This window comes from Ursus americanus, chromosome 26 (assembly GCF_024610735.1).
Source record: "Ursus americanus isolate L20-20 chromosome 26, mUrsAme1.1.p, whole genome shotgun sequence".
In the NCBI taxonomy this organism is placed as follows: domain Eukaryota; kingdom Metazoa; phylum Chordata; class Mammalia; order Carnivora; family Ursidae; genus Ursus; species Ursus americanus.
In genome coordinates this window covers 8656059-8672242 of record NC_142152.1, presented here as the reverse complement: position 1 = coordinate 8672242, position 16184 = coordinate 8656059, and the positions used below count along the sequence as shown (strand labels likewise).

The following is a 16184-nucleotide window of genomic DNA, read 5'->3' as shown; positions in this document are numbered from 1 at the left end:
ACTCCGGGAAAAAAAAGAAAAATAGTAATACTTAATCTTACAAGGAAGATTTGACACACTTTGCTTTGGCCCCTGTAAAAAGTCAAGTGATCTTCTAGTCCACTTAACTTCTTAGATCTAGAACAGACCACCTGACATTCATACAAGGCAGTGGTTTTCAACCAAGCAGAGCCTCCTCCTCCCAGGGGACATTGGTAATGTCCAGAGACATTTTTGGTTGTTACAGCTAGGGACGTGTTACTTACATGGAGAGTCAGGGATGCCGCTGATCCCACAGTGTGTAGGACAGCCCCCCAGTAGAAAGGATTACTCTGCCTCAAGTGTTAGCAATGGGCAAATGACATTATGCAAATAAGTGAATATTTTTTACTGGAAAGGTTGAAAATGCAGCAGGCATTCAGTTGTTCAAACTATGTGACCTGTTGGCAAAGGTCAAAGTAGTGGGGATAAAGTTCTGAGCCAGGTGGAAGGGAGCTTCCTGCTTTCAGATCGGTTCTGAAGCCCAAGTACAAAGGGACAGATGGAGTTAAGGAGCAGTCTCTCAATTCCATAGGCTTCCGGACGAGAAGCTTTGACCCATCTCTAGGTCAGCTCTGCCATATCTGTCCCTGACCTGTTGATGACATCGGACACACCTTGAACTCCCTTTCACCCACTGGTCGACAGACCTTGGTGGTCTGGGCTTGTTGTGGACTGTGGACGTGGGCCAGTCCCCACTTCACAAGCTGATCACAGCTCAGGGCTCCCTGGGAGTGAGGGGGTGACAGGACGCACAAGGAAGCAGATGGAGGAGCTTCCCATGGTACGGCCCAGGAAGGGAACAACATGTATCCGGAAGAGGGGAGGAATTTTGCAGGACCGACTTTCCTCCTTTATTTTGGTTGGGAATTATATATTACATCATTTTAATGTTGAAATCTCATACGCCATGAGAATGGAATTAAGAGACTCTGGGAAAAGTTCCAAGGCTCCCTTCATAACAGCTAAGCAGTAAATCATTAGAGGCCATCCTCAAGGAGTGGGCAGGAGTGAGCTGGAGGGAGATACACAGCAGGCTCTTTCGCAGGACAAAGAAACTACAAGTTGGATGCCTCACACAGAAAGGAAACAGGAACTCCCTGGGTGGCCTGAAGGGAAGACAAGAGCATGCCAAAGCCCTCCAGCAGAGAGGGGAGGGTCTGCTGGTGAGACCCGCCAAGGTATCAGCTGACCAGAAGGCCCCTGCCCTTGAGCAGAGTCAGTCTTGAAAGCACGGGGTTAACATGGGGGAGCTGGTATCTCAGCAGCCCCATGCCCGGGCTGTCCTCGGAGAGACCAGTTTACCCAGTGGGATGAGGATGATTGCACCACGGCAGATGGGAGCAAGGAAGCAGGCTGGGCTGCTGCCCTTCCTATCGTGCCTCGTGCTTTGGACCCCCAAGCCCAGTAGTGCTACGGGACCCACGGCCACGCAGAGGCAGTGCTGACAGGTTAAGCCACCCCTCCCCCCAGTAATCCTCACCAGGTCCTCCACTCACTGCACCCAAGTAAAAACAGGGGTGTGCTTCAAATGCAAATGCAGCTTCAAGACAAGCGCCCTATCTGGCTGTAAAGAACGCTGTCATCAACACGGGGGCGCATATGTCCTTTCAAATTCGTGTCTTCTTTTTTTTTTGGCTAAATGCCCCATAGTGGACTTACTGGATCATGTGGCATTCCTATGTGGAACGTCCATGCTGTTTTCCACAGTGGCTGCACCAATGTCCTTCCGCCAACACCTGCAGCCACCCTTGCAGTGAGCAGAGTATAATGCAGAAACTTGTTGAACCGCTACGTTGTACACCTGATGCTAATGAAGCGAGGGGTGTGCCAACTAGACTCAAAAGACAAGTCCCCTAGACTGTCTTTGAAGCCCACGGCTGCTCTGAGCCTATCCCGTATGGAAATGCCAGAACTGCTTCTGTGACCCACACACCGAGGGGCGCCAGCCGACTGGGCGTCACAAACGGCCGGGTGGGGCCCATGGACGCTGCAGGAGAACAGCAGCTCCCCGAGGGTGTCCCTGCCCGGGTTTGTTCCCTGCTGTGCACCTCCCCTTGGGGCTTCTAGCAGAGCCCCAAACCTTGAGGACACTCGGTGCACACGTGTTGAATGAGTAAACACCTCCTCACCTCGCCTTCCGGCAGCGACTCTGCAGACTGCCAGGTGGGCTGAGATCACACTGGCAGGTGAGGCTGATCAGTCATGAGAGGCCCTGGGTAGGTAGTTCCTGGGCTTAGAAAAGATGGACGCAGCTGGGCACTTACCAGCGATGAGGTAATGACAGAGAACTCAAGGGCTGCAAACCTAGACTATATTACCGTCGATGGTTTTCACCCAGAGCAGTCGGGTTTCACACTGCACCACTCTGTGGTCAGGGTGGGGTGGACTCCCTGCAGCCACTCACAGGTGGAGCTTGAGGCCCCGGCCTGCACGTGCCAGTCAGTCCTGGCAGGAGTCAGCCCACCTGCCCAGGGAAACACCTGGAGGTTGCCGCTTGGTGTTGCTTAAAGCTCAGACGCTAGTGGGTTAGCCCTGTAGCCATTCTGGTTACGTGTCTAAGGAAAGACTGGCACACGAGTAAGATTTCCTCCAGACCTCAGTGTTCATTTTTAACTACCTCTCCTCTCGTGGCATAATGACCGTGTTCACACCACACTATCTCCCATATCCTGCTATTCCATGTGTACTAATCCTCTCTTCCCAACAAAGACCGAGGATTAAAAGGACTGTTTCTCTTGCCAGCACTCAGAGCGATCATGAACTGATAGATTTTCACTGAACTATTTGGTGAAAGGCCTGTTGCCTTCTCCTCCCAGGAGCCAGCCCGGGCACTTCAAGCCCTATGCTCCAACACAGCGCCTTGGTGAGGCCGGAGTGTCTATAGTCTGGCAGCTTCCCGTCACGGTCAGGGAAAACCCTAACAAAGCACTTACCACCAGAAAGCTCTGACAGCACTCGGAAAGCACGGGGCCAATTCTGACCAGGGCCAGTCTTGGATACATCTGGGGAAATGACACACAGTCCATGCCCCATCTTACCAAACATGGAGGTGGCAGGTCTCCATGATCTCCAGATCATTAGTGTTGACAATGGCCAGTGACAACAAGGCCAGTTACAACTGAACAACCTCAAATTGAAAAGCATTCCAACTCTTTCAAAGCTCTCCGTCACACCAGGTCTCTGGGCAGTCCTACCCAATCAGGGAGAGCCAAAGGAACAGCAGGAACTCCAGCTTCTCCTATTTCCCACTCATTTACATGGCTCTGCTTAGCCACAGAAAGCCCAAGAGGACAGATGCAAAGGTCCCAAATGACCGCCCCCCCCCAAAAAAAATCCAGACCCTAGAGATGGTCTATGTGCATTTTGTCACCAGATGGAACACTATTAATAAGTTGGGAACATGCCCAACTGGGAAACACCATGTTCTGGCTCATGTTCTATTTTGATCTAAGCCAAAGGCAAACTATAACAAATGACCCATAAACAGACCAAATAGTATTTGTGGCAGGCATTGCTCAGGGAAACGAGGAAACCTAGTTCTAAACAGATAAGAGGAAATATCCTTTGGTGTTTCATAAAAGGCCGCAAAACTAGATAATGTAAAAAACTGTCTTTATTCCTGCCTAATGACACTATTCTCGGCACATATTCCAGGGAGAAGACATTTCTATATGAGGTATTTTAAAGGTCATGGCATAGATCACTAAGCTAGATGACCCGGTGAAGAATCCATGGTCTGACTCTTGCTTGCTGTGTGATCTGGGACAAGTTATTTAACCTCTTTGGACCTCTCAGTTTCCAGATCTTTAAAATGAGGAGAAGAGTATCTACATCGCCCTGGATTGTCTTGGGTATTGAATAACTCATTGCATAGATGTTCACGCAATGCCAACACGCACAGCCGTATAGGCACCAGTAACGGATATAAGCGCCTAGAACACACGCTAAGGTCTCAACAAACAGCAGCCGCCATTCCTCTTCACTCATCCCTTCCACCAGGCGGATACCACTCGGGCCCTAAGAATCCACCAGCTCTCTGAAGGCATTAACAGAGGCCTCTTCAGACCCTTGTTCTTTCTAGCTTTTTTGGCTGCACTTTTCCCTCTCCTCACCTAACCACTGTCACAGGGTTTCTTCCCCTAGTTCCGAACACCACGGGTAACACCACTCCAGGGGCCGAGTGTGCCTTCTCGTCCTCTAGACCAGTCTCTGGCAGGAGCTCTGCACACAAAGAGGCTGGTGACCGCTGCCAAGTACCCACTCGACACTCAGGGAAGGGAAAGAGAGCTGGAGGGACTGGAATGGGTCAGGGCTGCGTGGGGCTGTAGGGAGGCCGGCGGGGCTGGGGGAGGGTGCTGGCAGGGGGCTGGGGGGCAGTGGGGGGGCAGCGGGATTACGGTGGGGGGCTGCGGAGAGCTGTAGGGGACTGTGCAAGGCTGGCAGGGGGCTGGGGGATGGTGGGGGGCTGGCGGGGCTGTGCAGGGCTGCAGGGGGCCACAGGTGGCTGCACAGGGCTGCGGGTGGGGGAGTGGGCAGAGCTGTGGGGCAGGCTGCAGCCTCCCACCCACCACGTGCATGAAGCTAACTGCAGGGTCACTCTCTGGACCCACAGGTCCATGAGAGAAAAACACAGATCCGGATGGAGGAACTTAGATGGAAAAAAATCAAATGCAAGACCTTCCTAAAAACAAAGGGGCTATGAGTTAAGCCAGAAGTAGAACTCAGAGTTCTGACACTGGAGGTGGCAGTGTAGTCGCCTGCCTGATAAAATTCTGAAAGATTCATTCCAGAGCCACATGACTTGTTATCTCATCTGTCTGTCTCTCACATACACGCACACACACACACACACTCCTTTGCTAATATTTCCCATAACAGCAACGGAGAAAATAGAGAGTAACATCCCTGCATACTCATGTTGCCAGGTGATTTTCAGAACATACTTAACGCACAACTCAAATATACTGAAATCACGGTTAGCAGTTGTGTAAGTGGACAGCGTTTAGTGTGCAAGATTACTGGACACCTTAACCTTGGGAAGGAGGATTTCTGCTTTGTTGACCAATATTTGAGGAGCGGTTTCTTCTGGAAGGCTGCGTTCCTGTGAGAACCGAGGGGCACTGTGTTCGTGGCCAAGCCTGGCAGGCGGACACCCCGACGACACCCCACCCCCCCCCCCCCGGCAGCAAGGTGTCCTGAGGAAAGCCGGACAGGTGGAGGATGGGTGGGGGTAGCAATCCAGAGCGCTGGCCTTCTGTCCCTGTGGAGGAAGGGAGCGTGCGTTCTGTGGCCCACCTAAACACAGCAGATTGCAAACACAAACGGCAGCGTTCCCAAAAAAGAGAGGCTCCGCATGACTTGTGTCTCTGACCTGGGCCCGGGTCCTGCGCATGACAGGCAGCTCCTGGGCACCAGGCACACAGCATCTTCCAAATGGAAATTTTCCTTCAATAAACTGGGTCTCTGAACAAAGACTAAGGCATCTGACCAGTATTTACTTTGCCACTCCCCCTCCTGCTACTGCCCCCTCTTTGTTCTTCCCTCCCTCCACACTCAGCTGAGGCTCCAGGAGGAGAGCCAGTGGACAGCCCCTGGGAGCTGGGGGCGGGGGTGAGGGAGGCCTGGATTCAGGCTGCAAATGCCAGGAGGCTCAGCGGCTGCCACAAGGGCCACTGATGAAGAGGAAAGGGGTGTGAGGCGAATTTAACCTGGAAGAGCGGGGAAGGCAGTGTTCACTAGCCTGAACCCCAACAGGGACCCCCCTCCTCCACCCTGGCTTAGTAATGCCTCACCCCTCCCCATCCCCACTGTTAAAGAAATAGAGTCCCTCGACCAAAATCAGCAAATAGAACAAAGAAGAAAAAACATCCTTCATGTCACTACCTTCGAGCCGTCCCTGGCAGTTATTTGGTGTACTTTCCCCACAGGCCCTTTTTGGAGGACCTAGTTTGCCCGTTCACCATCTCGAACAGAACCTGATACGGATACACGCCACTAACCGTCATAAATTCTGCATTATTTCCCGGGCTCTAACTTTCTAGTTCCATCATTTACTATATCAGATTTTAAGCAAGTGACTTAACTCCCCGGTACTTTATCACTTGGCAAAATGAAGATAATAATTGCACCTGTCCCATAGGGCTGTTGTAAGAAGTGCAAGGAGCAAATAATACACGGTAGATGCTTAGGACAGTGTCTGACACCTGATCATTTCACTACGGCGAAGGTTTGAGGATGGCAATTTAATTACATATTTGCAAGTAACATGCATTCTCATGAAAGAATTGGAGGCAATAATTTCTGAGCTCATAATCCTATGAAGCAAGCTTGATAAATTATCTACTAATTCGAAATTTATTTTTTTCTGTTTGCCAAGAACGAGAGTGGCTCCAAAATTCCTACTTTTGGGGTATTTACTCTACCCTCTATGTGGGGTCTGTGCTGGCCCTGGGAAGCCCCAGGACATTTTTCTTTGGTGTAAAGAAGGAGGCAGTCATCACAGCAGCGAGTCTTATGTGTGAATAGTGCTGCACGTGTACAGAGCATTTCTGCACTCTCTCCTCTGGTCCTCACTATGCTCCTGCTTTCATGTTAACCATGAGAACTTTAAAGCTCAAAAGAATTTTTAAGGTGGGGTCGAGCCACTCCAAGAAAAACAAAGCTGGAAGAACTCGGGTCTTCCACGTCCAAGGGCAATGCTGCTTCCATAGCAGCAGGTTGGAGGGGAGCCGAGGCAGACAGGAGGTGCTGAAGCAGATGATGAGTCAGTGACATGTGCACTGACAGGTCAGGGCACAGAGCCGGCTCCGGGGTCAGCCTGACCCACAGATGAACCTTGTCTCCCCCACTTGCAGTCCAGGCGACCCTCTGCAAGTTACCCACTGCCTGTCTCTGGGCCCCAGAGACACTCATTCCACAGGGCTGGATGTAAGAGGAATAACCATTCTCTAAGGGCTTCCATAATGAGATGATACTTTGCAGAGAGCTGGGTGTGACCCTAATACCTCACCTCGGCTCACTTCTAAATGCTGGCCTTAACAGTTCAGCATAACACACGGATTAGTGGCTCATTTTAGAGGCCGTGGCTGCCAAACTGAGTAGCTCCAAAGTAATATATCTGCTGTAACGTAGCAACTAACATTTTCTGTTCTGTATAGTTAGTTTTTCAACAGCAAATGGGGATAGCCACTGGGGATTTCTGACAGATGGACAGATGTCTGGCAAATAAATGCCGTGCATATTATGGAATCTGAGACCTTGCAAACTGGAGAGAAGGTATAAACTATAGCAAAATGAAAATTGTATATCTCTAGCTCAGCAGGAGAAAAATCCACTTGATTCTTTAGGCTGGTTCCCTCTACTTTACCATATAGACTTAAAACAGGAGAACATTCTTTTTACCCTTTGCTTTGGAGACATCTACTGCAAAACACAAATTCTAACTCCCAATGTCAGGTCCTATCTCTGGTGGAAAAAATAAAATCACCTTGCAGTAACGACTGCCACCTTGTGGCCACACATGAAACTACCACTAGGGAAAAGACTGCCAGTGCTTAACACCTGGGGAACGCTGTGGACATTGTGTGTGGCCACCAATAATTTGCTTTATTGTATAATATATTTTTCTAGAAAATTCTGCACTGTTTATGCTATTTTCATTGGGATCCCAATCTGTTCCAGGTTCATTTCTTGTTCTACTCTACCATAACACAATCTAATTGTGTTGAGACCTCAGACTGTTCTATAGAATCATGGGCATTTCCTTTTGCAGGTACGAGTCCTCCGGTCTTCAGTGTGAGACACTTCCTTACTTGTTCATTAGAGTGCCTGGAAACAACAGACACTGCACAACCAGACTAAGTTCACTAATTGCCTGTCAACTGTCTGATTCAAAGGTTATCAGCCAGTAAAAATTGTCTAACTTAATGTCATAGAAAACCATCCATTCTTTGGCCCAGGCCCCAGACAGATGATCCGAGAGTAACCCTGTCTGGCTGTCTTGATTCATGGTATGGGCCCAAGGCTCAAGCTTGAAATGCAGGCAGACAACTGGTACCAACCCATGGTACCGTCCTTCTTGACAAGGGTGTTTTCAAGCCCGACTGTCACTGCATTCCCCTCTGACGCAACAGCTGGATGAGAGAGGTGAGGGTGAGGGAGGGGTTTTTGCAGGCAGAACACAGCACAGGAAATAGAATTTCAAGGGTTCTCCAGGAAGTGGGGAGGATGAGCACAAGTAGAGCTCCAAAGGAGCCCTGGACCGCAGAGATGGGCAGCCCGAAATCAGGCAAGGCAGCAGGGGCCGCGTGGGCTCCAGGGCTGTTGGACTGAACCACAGTCCATGAGGTGAGGAGGGTGTGGTCCCCTGGAGTCCAGACTAGGAGGGGAAGGAGGAAGGAGTGCAGGGACAACCAGGACCCATGAAACTGTTAGCTGATGCCCCAGCTCCTTCCAATATGCTCGCACAGCATGGGAGTGCATGTCTCTAGTACATTCTCCCATCTCCCAGCTCCCAGCCTTCTGGGAACATCTGTGAACGCTCAGCCTCATACAATCAGAGGAATGCCAATGAGAACTCTGAAGAAACCATGTTTTAAATCTGTCTGATCATCACCATGATAGATTGCATGGCATGAGGGGGAAAGAGGCCTCACATATGGCCTGGAAATGTGAACCCAGAAATACGGCGAGGGGCGCCTGGGTGGCACAGCGGTTAAGCGTCTGCCTTCGGCTCAGGGCGTGATCCCGGCGTTCTGGGATCGAGCCCCACATCAGGCTCCTCCGCTATGAGCCTGCTTCTTCCTCTCCCACTCCCCCTGCTTGTGTTCCCTCTCTCGTTGGCTGTCTCTGTCTCTGTCAAATAAATAAATAAAATCTTTAAAAAAAAAAAAAAGAAATACGGCGAGCAAGAGAGAAGAGCCTGGGCTCTGCAGTCAGACTGCCTGGGGTTTGGACTCTTGGAAGTTAAATTTATTTGGGCCTCAGCCTCCTTTAACTGGAAAATGTGAGTGGTGCTAACTTCACGGGGCTACTTGAAGGATTTAGGGAGACAATGCTCATAGACACTTAGAACAGTGCCTGGTATATACGGTGATAAAATGTTAGCCATCTTTTACTGCTGTGGGGAAGAAGGCTGATTGGAGTCAGTCACAATTCTCAAGCACACACCACTGGCCAAGCGATACCACTTCTAGTTGTGCGTCAGATAGAATAATAGAACGATATGTAAAACTAAAAGTGCAAGGGGACTCAATGCAACACTGATGGGAATAAAAGACTAGGTACAACCTAAATACGTAACAACAGGAAACGAGCTAAATAAATAATGCCACGGTCTTAAAATAGAAGACTTTGCACCTATTTTTTAAAATGAGGCAGCTAGATATGTACAAATATGACACAATTTCCAAGATATATGTTACATTAAAAGAGTAAGGTGTAGTACGGTGGGCAAGGTATGCTACCATTTGTGTTTTAAAATATCTATCTATCTAGATGCGAGTCTGTGTTGTGTATGCTTTCATGCGCAAAAGCCTCTCTGAAAGGCAGCACATGAAATTAGTAATAGCTGTTCCTTTCAGAGAAAGGATACGGATAATTGGAGGATGCTCCCATTACCCATCGCAGAAAGTTAGCTTTTTTTATAGTTAAAAAATAGAATCTGAAATGTCATTCCTCCACTTAAACTTCTTCCATTTGCTCTTAGGACTAAAATCTAAGGCCCTTAACAGAGCCTACAGAGGCCCTTCCCAGCCGGGCCCAGGTCACCTCTGCCCCATCTGTTGTTCTCTCCATGCCCCTCCCCAAACCCCACACTTCAAGCGTGCTGAGTGGTCTTCACACCTCTTGCTCTCACTAACCATTACACCTAGATGGCACGTTTACCTTCATTCTCTTTGCCTCATTATTTTAACTCACCCTTCTGGTCTGAGCGTAGCTGTCACTTTCCCTAGAAATGGACTGCAGGATCCCCGGTACGGCTGGGATGTCCCTATTCCGCCCCCCACACACACACACACTTTCCACAGCCCTGATGCTAGCAGAGACAAGGTACGTGTTCTGGGTTCTCTCTCCCAAAATGCCTTTTGACTGCAAGAAGGTTCTGAAATATCTCTGGGTGCCTTCTCAGGAGCCATCTCTCCTCTTCATTGAAGACAGAGGCCGAGTTCCAAGCCCAATGCTAAAGAGACCGCAGAGTGCCATGCCCCAGGGGATGAGTCAAGGTTGGTGGGAGCCAACCAGGGTAACCTGCTTATCTTGGCCAGATATATGTTCTTCTAGCATCCTTTGCAGCTAAGAGTGAGCAGGTGACTCAAGTCTAGAAAGATTTCTCTCTTTGCTAAAAGAAGAGTGGCCCACAAGGCCCTTGCGCCTCTGCCCTCATGCTTCCAGCTCTGGATGCCATCACACGAGGTGTGATGTTGAGAGGACTGTGGCAAATAACTTGAGACCCCATGGGGAAGAGATGCCCCATGTCACTGGATGACTAACCCAACCCTAACATTGTCACTGCCAGACTTCAAGAAAAAAAGGGGTTGTACTAATGAGCTAAATTCATCCTTTCTGTTTATCACATAAAGGACTCTTGGTTGGGTATTCCGTTAACTGCGGCCAAAAGTATTCCTAACTGCACACCATGATAGCGTAGACAGACTTGAATCCCAGGATCAGTTCGCAGAAATCAAACAAAGGGCCCCTGATTACGGTGAGGAGCAATGCCTTGAGACTTGACAAATTAAGTTTCTTTCTCTGGACCTATCCTGATCTGAACTTTCGTGCCCAGGTCATAACTAGCTCAGCATTTAGGGGTAGAGCCAAGGTCAAAGTCACCAAGATTAGCAGCCCATGACATTTACTCTGTTCTTAGACTTCTATACCTTTCACTCTGCTAGAGGAGACTTACATACGAAGACCTTTTCAACCCTTGAGATGATCCTTCTCTGGGACAACATGACAGTAAGTGGTTAGTTCACTGGTTTCAGCTTTCTCCCAGAGGTCATCAGAAGTTACCGGTACCTCCCTATGGCCCTACAGTGAGAGTTCATCCCTCAAAGTCTGATGTACTTCTTTGTGAAATCTTCAACACCTTATTGTCCCATCGCTTTAAGAAAGGAAGCCATTGAGGTGGTGAATGTGAGTCCTACTTACGGGTGTTTGAAAGCAGCAGAACAACTGTGTGAGGAAGGGGTGATTGCGAGCCAAGGACAGGATCCTTTTTTCCGTCATTGTGCATTCCACATCGTCATCCTGCAAGATCACATCCTTCTTCAGCACCTTCACGGCATAGAGGTCTCCTGTCTCTTTTATTCTTGCAAGCATCACCTATGGCAAAGCAGGAGAAGGGAGAACTCTTGAGATTCTCAGGGTGTGGGAACACGTGGGACAGAATGGGCCTGGCACTTGGGAGGTGTGACCATAAATATGTATGCACACACTCAGAAAACATCCACGTAGCATGCTTACTGTAAGCCAGACACCTCAGAAGCCAAGCCTCACCTTCCCGAAGCTCCCCTTCCCCAACACTCGGATGAACTCGAAGTTGTCGATACCAAGCCGGCTGGAAGAATTAACCCCGATCCCATTTCCTTCTTTGGTGTTTTCCCTTCCCTGTCGTCTTAGAGTTGACCTGGAAACGAGCTTCTGCAAAGAAGAGTAGGAAAACATGGAGTCAGAGGACACAGCACGGGCGTGAAGCATTTGTGGATGGAGACGACCTTATTTGCTGCCTCAACTCTCAACACAGCATATGGGGAAAGATCAATTCAGCTTGACATGTGATCAAGCTCTGCCCTTCAAAACTACCTCAGTAGCAGCTCCTGATCTGTGCTTACTGTATTTGGGAAAATAATCACTTTAAAATATATCTAAGCCACCGAGAGTTTCAGTTTGAACTCAAATGGGAGTGTATGAAACACAAACGCCTTAGTCTGGTCCCTCCAGTGGCTTGCGGTGGATTTCCACAGGATGGTCGGTTTCCAAGAGCGCCACCTGGTGTCCACTTCGTTCAAAGAGCCGGTTTCACATTTGCTCAAGGAATCCATACCAGGATGTGAACGAAGCAATATTTATTACGCATTATTTAAAATTATATAAGAGAAATAAAAATTAATATTAAAAGCTAGAATAATGAAAGAATGTATGAAGGATTAAAATTTAAATACCTCTAATCTTATCAGCACCCCCTTCAAAAAGTAAAAAATAAAACCTGTTACACATACACATATATCTATCTTTACACTTGATTTTTAAAGATATAATAAAATTGTGGTTTCATAACACACATTTTTATTCAACGCATTTCATGTGTATTTTTGATATCCTTCAAGAACATGAGTTTTAAGGGGTGTCCAATATTCTGTTTTATGGGTATATCACAGTTGATTCATTAATTGCCCTGCTATTGGAAGCATAGATTATCTCCCTTTTTTTTTTTTTTTTTGCCAGTTTAAATAATACTATCATGAACATCCCTGCAGGCAAATCTCCAAAGCGGGGCGATTAAGAATGTAGCTCTCAAGCAAGCTGCCTGGGTCCAAATCACAGCTCAGTAACCTAATCCTGGAACTTTGGGCAAGTTACCTACCCATCGTCTCTGTGCCTCAGTTTCTTCTAACAAAGAGGAGGTTATAGCACCTGCCGCACAAATTATTATGAGGAATGAATAAAAGCACATAAAGCACTTAGATCGGTGCCTGGCACATTCAATACACATGAACTGAGCTGCTTCAACAACATGATCCCGGGCATCATCTATTTTCTTATGATAACTTTCTGGAAATGCAATCTTTTGGGCCAAAATATAAATCTTGAAGACTTTTTTTTTTTTTTAAAGATTTATTTGACAGAGAGAGAGACAGCCAGCGAGAGAGGGAACACAAGCAGGGGGAGTGGGAGAGGGAGAAGCAGGCTTCCTGCTGAGCAGGGAGCCCTATGCAGGGCTCGATGATCCCATAACGCCGGAATCACGCCCTGAGCCGAAGGCAGACGCTTAATGACTGAGCCACCCAGGCGCCCCTAAATCTTGAAGACTTCTGATATAGTCAAGTGGCTCTCTAGAAAGATTGACCACCAGCACAAGGAGGGCTCCAGTCTCTCCATAGTGAACTGGAAGGAGGCCCACCGTGGGTAAACCAGCCCCATCCCACTGGTCCAAGCCCTGCCACAGCGAGGGAGCTCCCTAACGGAGATGACTTGCAGATGTACACCTTGGGACATTTATAAGACGAGCTACCGCTAGACGACAGGTCAAAAGTCTAATGTTCTGAAGCTCCTGACCTATTTAGCTGAAAAACCCCAGCTTATCTGGAACAACTTCTAAGTAATGTTTTTGATAAACAACCACTGTGCAATTGCTTGAAGCTACAAGGCTTTGACTTAACCCAATAAAACAGTGATTATAGATATAAAACGGATCATCTTTAAAAATCCAGTTGTTGGGGCGCCTGGGTGGCTCAGTCGTTAAGCGTCTGCCTTCGGTTCAGGGCGTGGTCCCTGCGTTATGGGATTGAGCCCCGCATCAGGCTCCTCCGCTGGGAGCCTGCTTCTTCCTCTCCCACTCCCCCTACTTTTGTTCCCTCTCTCGCTGGCTGTCTCTCTCTCTCTCTCTGTCAAATAAATAAATAAAATCTTAAAAAAAAAAGAAAAGAAAAAAAATCCAGTTGTTTTTAGTAGTTTCTTCCCCCGGATCTCTGATCACAAATATTTCAAAGATAGAAAAACTTTCCTAGCTTGAATCTCACTTCCTCCACTTAAATACTTCCTCTGGTCATGCTAGAAAACTCTAAGCCAGTATTTCTCAAACTTTTTTTTTTTTTAAACCCATTCTTCTCTTTTGATAGACTTAAGATTCTTTTTCATGTTGTGGCGTCAAATGACAGGTAATTTTGCTTTTGCCACTTTTAAATATCATAACATTAAAGATCCTTGGTTCAAGTGACAATTGACAAGTGGCAATGTACATTCTAGAGCTTGTGCCACATGGTCTATCTTATTCCCATGACACTTTAGGAGCCCTGGTGCAGGCTGAAATCCTTAATCCATGCCTTTCGGGAATAGCTGTCCCATGCATTAGAAATCCCCCTCCTGGGGCGCCTGGGTGGCTCAGTCTTTAAGTGTCTGCCTTCTGCTCAGGGCGTGATCCCGGTGTTACGGGATCGAGCCCCGCATCAGGCCCCTCCACTGGGAGCCTGCTTCTTCCTCTCCCACTCCCCCTGCTTGTGTTCCCTCTCTCTCTGGCTGTCTCTCCCTCTGTCAAATAAATAATAAATAAAAACTTTAAAAAAAAAAAAAAAGAAAGAAATCCCCCTCCTGGTACTAGCATCCTGCCTGTCTGTCCATAGTCTAGACATTAGACTTTGCTGATGCTTCCCTTAAATAAAGGAATACAATTTCAGTCCAAGTCCCTAATCTACCAGTAATAAGAAAATGGGGTGATGAGTACAGACATTTTCTGGACAACCAAGAACTTGACAGTGATTGCGCATCCCTTCCTAAGTACCCAGAGATATTTAAGTCTAGAAGTTTCCTAAACCGGTTATCAAGCTACACCTTTCACAAGCCACAACAGGAGCCAGGGCTCTTTCCCAGCTCTCTGCAGCCCCAGCCAGGAAGGCAGCCACAGGACGTGGGCCTGGGAAGTGGCTGAGGCTCTAATGGTCAAGAGCGAGCGGAGGTCACTCGGGGAGGCCGAGAGACAAAACACGCCCAAAGCAATGGACAACTCCACCCACTCCCAGGAACTGAGAGGAAGGAACTCCTCTTTGTTGCTGAACTTGAGAGATAAATTCACAATCCATAAACAAAAACTGTAGAACAGTGAGACTTCAGAGCTGGGGAGAATCTCAGACATCTTCAAGTTCAACCCCTTTAGAGAGGAGGAAGCTGAGGCCCGTAGCTGCTGGTCAACTCTACTGCCGGGGCCCCAGCAAAGAGGGTAACCCAGGGCCCTGGATTCCAGAGCTTCACCACACCACACTGACAGGAAGCTAATCAAAAAAAAAAAAAAAAAAAAAAAAAAATCCTCCTTCTGCTTCCTGCTATATGTGCATGCTTATTTTTTCTTGTCATATAATTGTAAAAAGAATCCTTTTTGTGGAACAAAATGCTCTTTAAAAATACAATAAGTCCGTTTATTGTGTTTGCTGAGATTAGGAACTTCGATTATGCCTCACGCACTCATTCGGACTCACCACATCTGAACAACTCTTCTAAATTACGATACATCAAAAAAAGCCAAGTCTCACCGAGGTTGGAGAAATATTTCCAGGCTGGAGGCCCATCCCGGCCAGGGTCTTGGCGAGCTCCACCGCATTTACCCCACAGTTCGGGGCCACGTTCGCCTGACATCGGATGTGGACATTCATCTTACAGACTGGAGAGGGGAAGAGAAGGGAATCCACGTTCAGGAAGGAGTCAACATGTGCTGCAAAAAAGAACGTTAGTAACCTGAAAGATTATGACAGGGGAATGATCCAGGCTGAACAATGCCATCCTCTCATTAAACTGAACTTGCACTCAAAACAAACCCTGACATTTCTCCCATTGCTGCTTTATGCAGCAGCAGAAAGCCTGGCATACTGACGAATAATATATTTCAAATCCACTTTTTTCACTGTGACTTGATGAAAGACATCCACCTAAATCATGTGTAATAGTCATTGCCGATTGAACAGCGTGATTCAATATAGAAATCAAAACGTTCATCACGGTGACATTTCAGTCAATTAACTAACAAGGAATCATGCCAACTGACTTTATGCTTTTCCTTGTATCACTCAATAAAAGGTAGCAATCTAAACGCCACGTGGAGATCGCTGTTCAAACAGGATGGAAATGGCGTGTCTGAGAGAAACACCTCTAAGTGAAGCTCTCTTTCTGAGTATTGTTGTGGTCGGGGAGCCCTCGCAGCCCAGGGCACAGCATCCTGTGGGGCTGAGGTTCTCAGGCCTTGCAGCCTGTGGTTCTAACTACTTCATGGGGGAGAAGAGCAAGTTTTTTAAAGGTCAAAATCAACGACAGTTGGAAGAGGAGAGAGAAGCAAGCTGCGTTCCCGGTACATAGGAAACGGACTTGGGATGCTGAAGGGACCCGAGTTCAATCAGCAGGAAGTTCTGACGCAGTTTCTTTGCATGGGCCCTGCTGACGGGAGGCAAAACTAGGGACCG

The 16184-nt window shown here is 47.9% G+C and overlaps 1 protein-coding gene across 3 annotated transcripts in view; it reads right to left on the bottom strand.

Moving 5' to 3' along the window:
* Window positions 1-16184, bottom strand: part of PRKCH (protein kinase C eta) — a 367061-nt gene that overhangs the window by 78391 nt on the left and 272486 nt on the right. For 2 of the 3 annotated variants that reach the window (XM_087855982.1, XM_045810456.2), the window contains 3 exons: window positions 15264-15442; window positions 11518-11661; window positions 11170-11343 (listed from right to left, as the gene is read on the bottom strand). In XM_087855982.1, coding sequence (XP_087712108.1) covers window positions 11170-11343; window positions 11518-11661; window positions 15264-15442 — 497 coding nt within the window. The remainder of the gene's footprint in view (window positions 1-11169; window positions 11344-11517; window positions 11662-15263; window positions 15443-16184) is intronic. The other variant, XM_045810457.2, reaches the window with a different exon arrangement.